The following is an 11014-nucleotide window of genomic DNA, read 5'->3' on the forward strand; positions in this document are numbered from 1 at the left end:
AAACAGCAATGCAGGAATGTCAGGAAGCCTTAGAAGGCAGCCCAACAACCAACACCACTGATACACCACTATATAGCCTCCCCTTGCACTGCACACACAGTGACTGGTGTGTTGTACAGGCCAAATCGCTAGCAGCAGAAGCAGTTTTTTTTTCTTCTTAGCAGGACAAAAAAAAAAAATTGGGATTGCTTTTAAAAAAGCAGTTTGCGGAGCAGTGTGTAAACAGCAATGCAGGAATGTCAGGAAGCCTTAGAAGGCAGCCCAACAACCAACACCACTGATACACCACTATATAGCCTCCCCTTGCACTGCACACACAGTGATTGGTGTGTTGTACAGGCCAAATCGCTAGCAGCAGAAGCAGTTTTTTTTTCTTCTCAGCAGGACAAGAAAAAAAATTGGGATTGCTTTTAAAAAAGCAGTTTGCGGAGCAGTGGGTAAACAGCAATGCAGGAATGTCAGGAAGCCTTAGAAGGCAGCCCAACAACCAACACCACTGATACACCACTATATAGCCTCCCCTTGCACTGCACACACAGTGACTGGTGTGTTGTGCAGGCCAAATCGCTAGCAGCAGAAGCAGTTTTTTTGTCTTCTTCCCTGCCTAACGCTCTCCCTACAGAATCAGCAGCAACCTCTCCCTATACTGAGATCGGCAGAAGTAAGATGGCGGTCGGTGTGCACGCCCTTTTATACCCCCTGTGACGCCCACCAAAGCAAGCCAATCACTTGCATGCCCTTCTGAAAGATGGTGGTGACCCCTGCCTATGTCATCACGTTGCCCACAGTGTCCATGGATCCTGATTGGCTGAAAAAGAGCGCAAAACAAACTTTTGAAACGCGACTTTGGCGCGTAAGTCGCCGACCTCGTGGCCGACCTCATCCTAGGGTCGGGTTTCGTTTCATGAAACCCGACTTTGCCAAAAGTCGGCAACTTTTGAAATTTTTCGACCCGTTTCGCTCAACTCTAATAATAAATCATTATTTTTTGCTTTGTTTTTTATATTTATTTTTTAAGGGGTTCACTAAAGGGGTTAACTAATGGGACAGTTTTATAGGGCAGGTCGTAACGGACATGGCGATACCTAATATGTGTACTTTTATTGTTTTTTTTATTTCCAAAAAATGAATTTATTGGGGAATATTTTTTTTTTTTCTAATTTATTTGGCGATTTTTTAAAAATTATTTTAACACTTTTTTTTTTCTGTTACTTTATTACATAGTCCCAGGTGGGACATCACTGTCCTGTGACAGATCGCTGATCTGTCACATCACAGATCACTGTGACAGATCAGCAATCTGTCACAGGCAGTGTGCAGGTTTCCTCCTTGCCTGCGCTTTGCAGGCAGTGAGGAAGTCAGCTCCCTACAGGCCCCCGAAGGCCCCCGTCGCCATCTTGGATTCGGGGGCCTGTAGGGAAAGAGACTCCCGCAGCAGCGCTGCACATTGCGCTGCCGTGGGGGGCTCAGGGAAGCACGGAGGGAGCCCCCTCCCTGCCGATGCTTCCCTTTAACCCCCGGTACACCGCGATCATGTTTGATCACTGTGTGCAAGGGGTTAACGTGTCGGGGGCGGTCCGTGACCACCCCTGACACATTGTGCCGGGTGTCAGCTATGATAATTAGCTGACACCCGGCCACGATTAGCGGCGCTCACCACGTGGGCGCCGCTGATCGCGGTAGACGTACTATCCCGTCCATGGGCATAGGGGCCCGGGACCCATGGACGGTATAGTACGTCTCATGTCAGAAAGGGGTTAAAAACTACAAAAAATATTCTAGAAGTTGATTTCCCATGACTGGCACAATGGATCTCTAAAAAAAGATATCATTATTGGGGGTTAGGCTCCTCTACTGCCGTACCACTATCTACATATGTACCAACCTGCTGACAGGCTCCCTATACGGCTGTGTGACCTGGCCATTATGGGTCTCCCATAACCTATAATAGTGGGGTCACATATGTATGGAATCCCCCCAGCTCTCTCTGCCCATCACTCACACGCCCAGGAGGTGATGGGTTCCCCCTTCATGTGATGATTGGGGGATTCCTCCATCACTTACATCTCACTCATCCGTCTATGGAGACGCCGCACGTTCTCACATTCTCAGTCCCCATATAACGAGTATTAATCCCAGTTACAGACGTCTCATCGCTCTCTCCTTATATTGCTCTGTTATATATTTAGGATAGAAAGTTCAGTAAAAACAGGAACAATTCTCATGTTTCCTGATGTTTGTAGTTGGACGCTGTTCACATGCTGCACAATAAAGCGTCATCTTCATTCTGTGGATCAGCGCGATTACAGCAACAGCAAATGTAGAGATTCTGATTTGTGATTATTACTTTTATATCATAAAATCACTGAGTGTAAAGTAGGAGAAGCTGTTTCTCATCAGCTCGCTCCGCTGTCCGGCCACATTCAGAGTTTCTCCTCCGGTGCAGATGTTCCTATAGTCTGTAATCATTATGTCAGCGCTGGTTTATACCTGACTGGTTTATACAATGATCTGTACAGAAAGAATCTATTCCCAGAGGAAGAAGAGAAGACAGAAATCATCACTGAGCGCTCTGCTAATTCTCTGCCCCTTCCTCTACACAACATTGTAATACAGCGACATCATGGGGGATGAGGAGGAGGTTTTTGTACGGCTCTGTATCACTGTGTGAGAGGGAAGCTATAACCCTGCTGACAGTAATAATCTGCTGCATCGTCCTCTGTCGCTCCTCGGATTGTAAGAGTGAAAGCAGTTCCAGATCCAGATCCAGAGAACCGGTCTGGGACTCCTGTATATCGGGTGGTTGCAGCATAGATAAGAAGCTTTGGTTGTTCTCCTGATTTCTGTTGGTACCAGTTTAAATAGTTGCTTATACCAGCACTGGCCGTACATGAGATGGTGACTGTATCTCCGGGGGACACAGAGATATAATCTGGAGTCTGGGTCATCACAATCTCTCCAGAGGATCCTGAGGATTAGAAGAGACAGATTCATTACTGATAAATGTCAGGATCTTCCTAGAAATCCTGATCTGATGAGGGATCCACTGTAGAGATTTCTCTACACACAATCATGGAAGGATCCGAATCTCTCACCCTGAATAGAGATGAAGATCACAGCCAGCAGATAACTGCGAGAAACCATCCTGATGTGTCTGGAGCGTCAGAGAGAAACTATAAGATGAGACAATCTGTACAATGAGATCTATATAGAGAGTGACGGGGGACACAGGAGACCCCAGAGACTGTGTATGGAAATACTGGGGACATGTAAATTCTGTGGTTATAATGTGACGGTTACTGGTGTGTAATAGAGACCGGAGCTCGGCGGCGTCTCCTCCTAGAGGAGAATTAATGTCACTTGTATTATGTGTAAAGACTCATTTCTTGTACATTGTGGTCTCAGGTTATTATCGTTCTTCGCTTTGCATATAAACATTACAGAAATTTTTTCTCCATTTTAGCCTTTTTTGTAAGTTATATTTTTGCTTCTATTTAAAGAAAACTTAAAATATATTCCTAGAATGATAACGGAGGGATTATCAGTCACTGTTTACAGGATTTTCTATATAACGACTACTAGCACTCCGCAGCCATCAGGGTCGCGGTATTGTGGGGAGTCATAACCTGCAACCTCGTAAATGTTTTCCTTACAAGTCAGAAATTTAAATTTTCTCCTGTGATGTAACTGTATGAGGGGCTTCACTTCTCTGGGAAATGCTGTGTTTTTAATCGCATTATTTTGGGGTAATTATAACTTATTAATCAGTTTTAATCCCTTAATGACCAAGTCAACTTTTACAATTCTGACCACTGTCTTTTTATGAAGTTATAGCTCTGGACGCTTCAACGGATCCCACTGATTCTGAGAATTATTTTTCGTGACGTATAGTACTTCATATAAGGGGTTAAGGGCTGCTCACGGGAAATCTTGGTGCTTTGAAGAAAAAAGTATAAAAAAAACCGAAAACTTCTGTACTCAGACAGAAAATGTATTATTCATAAGAAAGTTAGAGGCAAAAAAACAAAAATACCTAAAGGGACCTTGTGGATACAGATATACTTCCACAACATTGCGGCATAAATATGCCTTTTTCAAGCAAAATCTGTAAAGCGAGGGGTTTCTGGGGAGCAGGACACCTTGTTTGCTCGTGACTTACAACTTCATGTTCGTGGTAAAATTTCTTTGATATGACTTGCGTTTATTTATGAAAAAAAATGGAAATTTGACAATAATTTTGAAAATTTTGCAATTTTCAAACTTTTAATTTTTGTATCCTTAAATCAGAGAGTGGTTTCACACAAAATAGCTAATAAATAACATTTCTCACACGTCTTCTTTACATCAGCACAATTTTGGAAACATGATTTTTTTTTGTTAGAACGTTATAAGGGTTAAAAGTTGACCAGCGATTTCTCATTTTTCCAACAAAATTCACAAAACCATTTCTTTAAGGACCACCTCACATTTGAAGTGAGTTTGGGGGAGTCAATATAACAGAAAATACCCCAAAGTTACACCATTCTGAAAACTTCACCCCTCAAGGTGCGCAAAACCACATTCAAGAAGTTTATTAACCCTTCAGGTGCTTCACGAAAACTAAAGCAATGTGGCAAGAAAAAAATGAACATTTTACTTTTTTCACAAAAAAATTTAATTTGGAACCAAATTTTTTATTTTCTCAAGGGTATCAGGAGAAAATGGACCACAAAGTTTGTTGTGCAATTTCTCCTGAGTATGTCAATACCCCATATGTGGGGAAAAGCCACTGTTTGGGAGCATGGCAGGGCTCAGAAGGGAGGGAGCACCGTTTGATTGTTTGAGCACAAAATTTGCTGAAATCAATGGGTGCGCCATGTCGCTTTTGGAGACCCTCTAACGTACTTAAACAGTGGAACTTCCCAATTCTAAGTCAAACCTTAACCCCAACACACCCCTATCCATAATCCCATCCCTAACCATAACCTTAACCGCAACCCTAACCCTAGCCCAATCCTAACCCTAGCTCTAGCCCCAACCCAAACCTTAAAGGAAATAAATACATTTTTTTTGTTATACTGTATTATTTTTACCTAACTAAGCGGATGATAAAGGGGGGATTGATTTACTATTTTTTTATTTTGATCACTGTGATAGAGTCTATCACAGTGATCAAAATTTACCAATAGGAAAAATTTCCTATGGTTGCAGAGTGCCGGCCGGCAGATCTTGGCGGGCGCACTGTTAATGCGCCCGCATTTTTTTTCTGGAAGAAGATGCCACAAGCCTGGGGGACTTCACTGGAGGATACAGGAGGATACAGGAGGGTACAGGAGGGTACAGGGACAAAGGAGGTACCTGGGGGGAGGAATGGGGAACCCCAAGTCTTAATTAAATGGGAAATCAGACTTTTTTTAAGGTCGCCGTTATTCCCCCAGTAGCCAGTAGCTGAGACCCCGGAGAATTTCCGACTCTGGGGGCACTATACACTTATTTCTCAGTGCCATTAACCCCTTAATGTCTATGGACGTGCACAATCCATCATGGCAGGAGGAAACCTTCAGCACCATGACGGACTCTGCACGTCCTGCCTTTGAACTGTTACTGCGTGTAAACACGGAGTTTCAGTTCAGTGCCGATAGCTGTCTATGACAGCTGAGAAGCACAGGAAGGGGGGCAGGGATCCTTGCACTCCGTCCCTGCTCCCACAGCGCTGTGATTGGTTGGTCAATCTGTCAGACCAAACACAGCAGTGATCAGCAAGAGAAGCTGACATTTGAGCTTCTCCTTGTCTGATCAGTGTAGGAGCCCAGCACTGCAGTGGCTGAGCGTCCTGCATTGACAGCTAGGAGCAGGGGGCCCCCACTGCCCCTGGCTGTTAACCCCCTCACTGCTGCGATCGAGCGTGATCGCAGTGTTCAGAGGAGGAGGCAGAGGGTAAGGGGCTCCCTCTGCCTCAGGTCGGCGTCCCTGCGAAGTAATCGCGGGGCCTGACCTGTGCCATGATGACCCGGAGGTGTCATGACAACCTCAGGGTCATTTACCTACAGAGAGCTGGTGAGATCATGCTCACAGCATGGTGTCAGCAGCTCTCAGCATTTGTATAATGCATTACAATGCTGGAGCATTGTAATGTATTATACCGAAAGTGAAAGTCCCATAAAGGGACAAGGTAAAAAAACAAACATTTTTAAAAAAAATATGTAAAAAAATTATTAAAAAATAATATAAAAAATTCCCTAAAAAATCCCCTAAAAATTACACATTTTTATGTAAAAAAATAAAACCAACAAAAAAAATACACGTTTGGTATCACCACATCCGTAAAAATCCCATGTATAAAAGTATCACCCTAGTTAACCCGTTCAGTGAACGCCGTTAAAAAAAAAACACAAAAAAGGAGCAAATTATACTTTTTCCAAGCAGTATCATCATACCGCTTGGAAAAAGTGCAATAACACGCGATCAAAAAGACGCATATAAATAAACATGGTACCGCTGAAAACGTCATCTTGTCCCGCAAAAAACAAGCCACGATACAGCATCATCAGCAATAAAATAAAAAAGTTATAGCTCGCAGAATAAAGCGATGCAAAAATATTTTTTCTATAAAAGTTTTTATCGTGTAAAAAACACCAAAACATAAAAAAACGATATAAATGTGGTATCGCTGTAATCGTAGTGACCCAAAGAATAAAGCTGCCATACTAATTTTACCACATGCAGAAAGGAGGGGGGGAAGCCTTCCTAAATTGCTGGTTTTTGTTCATTCAAAAAATGAACAGAAAAATCAGAATAGAAAGCGATCAAAAAACGTTATGTGCCCGAAAATGGTACCAATAAAAATGTCAGCTCTTCCCGCAAACATCAAGCCTGCACGTGACCCTGTTGGCCGAAATATGGAAATATTATAGCTCATTGAAGATCATGTGGAAAAAATATGATTTTTTAATTTTACGGCTCTACGTTATAACCTTCTGTGTAGCCCTTGGGGGTTCAAAGTGCTCAACACACATTTAGATAAGTTCCTTGGGGGGTCTAGTTTCCAAAATGGGGTCACTTATGAGGGGTTTCCACTGTTTAGGCACATCAGGGGCTCTCCAAACGCGACATGGCGTCCGCTCTAGATTACAGCCAATTTGACATTCAAAATCTCAAATGATGCTCCTTCCCTTCTGAGCACTGCTGTGCGCCTAAAGAGTGCTCTTCCTCCACACATGGGGTATCGGTGTACTCAGGAGAAATTGCACAACAAATATTGTGGATCATTTTCTCCTGATACCCTTGACAAAATAAAAAATTTTGGGAAAAAAGTTAAATGTTCCTTTTTTCCTTCCACATTGCTTCAATTCTTTTGAAGTACCTAAACGGTTAATAAACTTCTTGAATGTGGTTTTGAACACCTTGAGGGGTGCAGTTTTTAGAATGGTGTCACTTTTGGGTATTTTCTGTTATATTGACCCCCCAAACTCACTTCAAATGTGAGGTGGTCCCTAAAAAAAATGGGTTTGTAAATTTTGTTGGAAAAATGAGAAATCGCTGGTCAACTTCTAACCCTTATAACTTCCTAAGAAAAAAAAATTTTGGTTCCAAATTTGTGCTGATGTAAAGTAGACATGAGGGAAATGTTATTTATTAACTATTTTTTGTGACATATGACTCTGATTTAAGGGCATAAAAATTAAAAGTTTGAAAATTGCAAAATTTAAAAAATTTTCGCCATATTTCCATTTTTTTCATAAATAAACGCAAGTCATAGCGAAGAAATTTTACCACTATCATGAAGTGCAATATGTCACGAAAAAACATTCTCAGAATCATCAGGATACGTTGAAGCATTCCAGAGTTATAACCACATAAAGTGACAGTGGTCCGATTTCAAAATTAAGGCCTGGTCTTTAACCTACAAAGTGGCTTGGTCGTTAAGGGGTTAAACAGTGTTCAATTGAACAGAAAAGAGATTTTCTGGATATATAGACTAAATACCCTCAAACCGAATGGAATAAACGAAATCTCGGAAGTTTTTCTTTAAAACGCAATTAAATCAATATTTTTCGTTTACATCAATTTTGTTTTAACATACTCCAATATTGTGTTTTAAAAGTTTTTTTTTATCATATTTTTACTTTTAGGCTGGAGTCACACACAACCATTAAAAAATCAGTCCCATTTTAACGGTACGAAATCACACAAAGGTATCTTAACCAGTGATCCGTTTTTGATGCGATTTTTCTACATTGATGCGATTTTAATCGCATGTAAGGATCCGTTTCACATCCGTCTGCCGATTTTTTTATCTGATCATTCCAAAATTGACAAATAATGGTTTTGAGGCCTGAAACCCATTGAAAAAATCTTCCCGCCCTATATTTATGGCCTCTCCAACAGGTGTGAGGCTGCTACCTTTGACATACAGTCACTGCTTGAATTTGGTTAGCTCTGCTTTGTGCTAAACATGACAGACAGGCTGACTTTTAACACCACTGAGCGTGTTCTTTTCTATTGGGTTTTATCCCGACGTTTTGGTGAGCAATACCCTGTGATTGTGGATCCGAGGAGGCGTAGGCGAATGTGGGTCCATCCCCTTTTGCTCCGAAGGATATCTAAAGGCCATTTCCACCGTCTCTATACATCTCTGCGTAGTCATCCGGAGAAGTTCTATCAATATTGTCAGATGAGCCTTGCTACCTTTGATATTTTGCTGGAGATTGTGCGCCCTGGGATCACGTTTCAGAACACGAGGATGCGCAAAGCTATTTCTGCAGAGGAGCGTCTACTCCTCACCTTACGGTATGTCTCAAACCAATATGTTGATGATGTGTGAAGCTGCATATTTATGTAACACACCTTGATTCTTATTTTGTATTGCCCTGTAATCTTAAATGATGTTGAAAACATTTAACAAAACAAATTTTATGCTTGTGGCTTACGGAACCAAGCCATGGCATGTAATGTAATGTTCATCATGCCTACTATAGACTTCCTCAACTTTAAATGTTTTATAAACTGTATCTGTTGTTTGTTGGGCTGTGTACTCAATGTTGTTTTTTGTCCTTTTTTTTAGGTTCCTTTCAACTGGCCTCTCATATGCTGGTCTGCATTTAGAATTTTTAATTGGGAAATCCACAATCTCTGGCATTGTATGGTCTACATGCTCCGAAATCTGGACCAGACTCCATCATGTGGTAATGCCGGAGCCCAAAATGCCTGACTGGTTGCGTATCTCCCGTGGATTTGAGGACACGTGCCAGTTTCCACAATGTATTGGAGCCCTAGATGGGAAGCACATCCGTTTGCGTAAGACGCTGAACTCAGGGTCCCAATTCTATAATTATAAACAATATTTTTCTGTGGTATTGTTGACTTTGGTTGACACTCACTACAGGTTTATAATTGTAGATATTGGGGCCAATGGAAGAACTGGAGACTCCAGAGTCTTCAATTCCTCCATTATGGGTCGGCGGCTGCGTAATAATGAGCTTGACCTACCAACACCACGTCAGCTTCCCAACTCAAATCTGGAACCCGTGCCTTATGTTATTGTAGCAGATGAGGCTTTCCCATTGAGCAGACATGTCATGAGGCCATATCCACGACGAACCCTTGACCACCGGCGTAGAATATTTAACTATCGCCTATCACGTGCTCGGCGACTGGTGGAGTGTGCCTTTGGCATTCTTACGGCCAAATGGAGGGTCCTACAGTCCGCAATTCAGTTGAGTGAAGCTAATGTCAATGAAGTTATTAAAGCCTGTGTTGTCCTACATAACTTCACAAGAATACATGACTGCCCCTCATATGATGATGCTGAAGTGGACTCTGCTAATGTGTCTAGGCCTACCCACCCCGTCGTCCAATTTCCGGACTCAAAGTACGTGATGTGTTAACAAATCATTTCCTAACACCTCAGGGTGCAACTCCATGGCAAGATGATGCCTTATCTATGTAGTGGTTTGGTAGTGTTGTGTTCTTATAAAGATTGTTTGCTTCACCTTTTTGTGTAAATTTTTTAACCAGTACTTGTTACTATATCTATCTAACACATTACCAAACATGTACGTGCATGAACAGACACACATAGTGAATGTTAACAAGTTTATTACTTGGTTTTTTTGGCTTATTGCCGTACCAAATAACCATAGTACTGGCCTATGGCCTAATGTTATCAGCACATTAGTATTAAACATTACAAGCAAAAAATAAAACATGATGTAGAATACACAAAAACTATCAACAAGGTAAAAAGGAAAACCTACAAGTGATGGTAGGTTGGGGGTGGTGAAGGTGGGGGCCTATTTGTACATTTGGCCTTGGTTGCTGGCCCACATCTCTGTCCCCCTGTGCACTGGCAGCTGGCTGTGGCATCTGTTGCATCCTACCAGGATCAATTTGTTGGTTTTGGTAGGGGTAATTGGCATATTGTTGTGGGTAGTCCTGGTAGGGCTGCCCAAATTGCCCATATCCCCCAATATGTCCATGTCTAACGTATCCATGTTGTGGCCAACCACCAACATTGGGTAAGTTAAAGTGGCCATATTGGGCATGTGCGCCCTGGCCCATATATTGGACCTGTAGAGCCACATTCGGGATGTGTGCAGGCTGAGGTGGAGGTGTTGGGACCCGTGGAGGAGGAGGAGCAGGTTCCAAGGGTGGTTGACTTGTCACATCAAGTCCAACCAGCCTATCAATCTGATTCTCATCTGACAGCTGCCACCTTTCAAGAAACTGAAAGACACTGCGGGGATTATTGGGTCGTGTGCTGGCATCCAAAACAATTTGGAGAGCCTCTCTCGTAAGCAGCCTGTACCCACGGGGAATTGCCCTCAAATACTGTGCCAGACAGCGCCCATAAGCCTCCTCTCCATCATCATGAGCAGCTGTCGACAAGTAGTCCAATACCCCTCGGCCAACCTGCATCCTTGTTCCCAAAGCTGCTCCTTCTCTCCTGCGCCTGCCTCGTCGGGGTAGGGCAGAAGGCTGTGGCGAGGTCTCCAGTGGCATGGTGGGGCTGCTATTGTTGCCCCGGTCACCAGGC

General features: G+C 42.7%; 1 gene segment (V, D, J or C); it reads right to left on the reverse strand.

Annotated features, from left to right (window-relative positions):
- Window positions 1–2660: 2660 nt before the first annotated feature.
- Window positions 2661–3144, reverse strand: LOC141098801 (immunoglobulin kappa variable 1-39-like). The segment is given in 2 exon segments: window positions 2661–2968; window positions 3096–3144. Coding segments are annotated over 2 exon segments (357 nt in total).
- Between the last annotated feature and the right edge of the window lie 7870 nt (window positions 3145–11014).

This window comes from Dendrobates tinctorius, unplaced genomic scaffold, assembly GCF_039654945.1.
Source record: "Dendrobates tinctorius isolate UK_male_01 unplaced genomic scaffold, ASM3965494v1 ptg000095l, whole genome shotgun sequence".
Classification (NCBI taxonomy): Eukaryota; Metazoa; Chordata; class Amphibia; order Anura; family Dendrobatidae; genus Dendrobates; species Dendrobates tinctorius.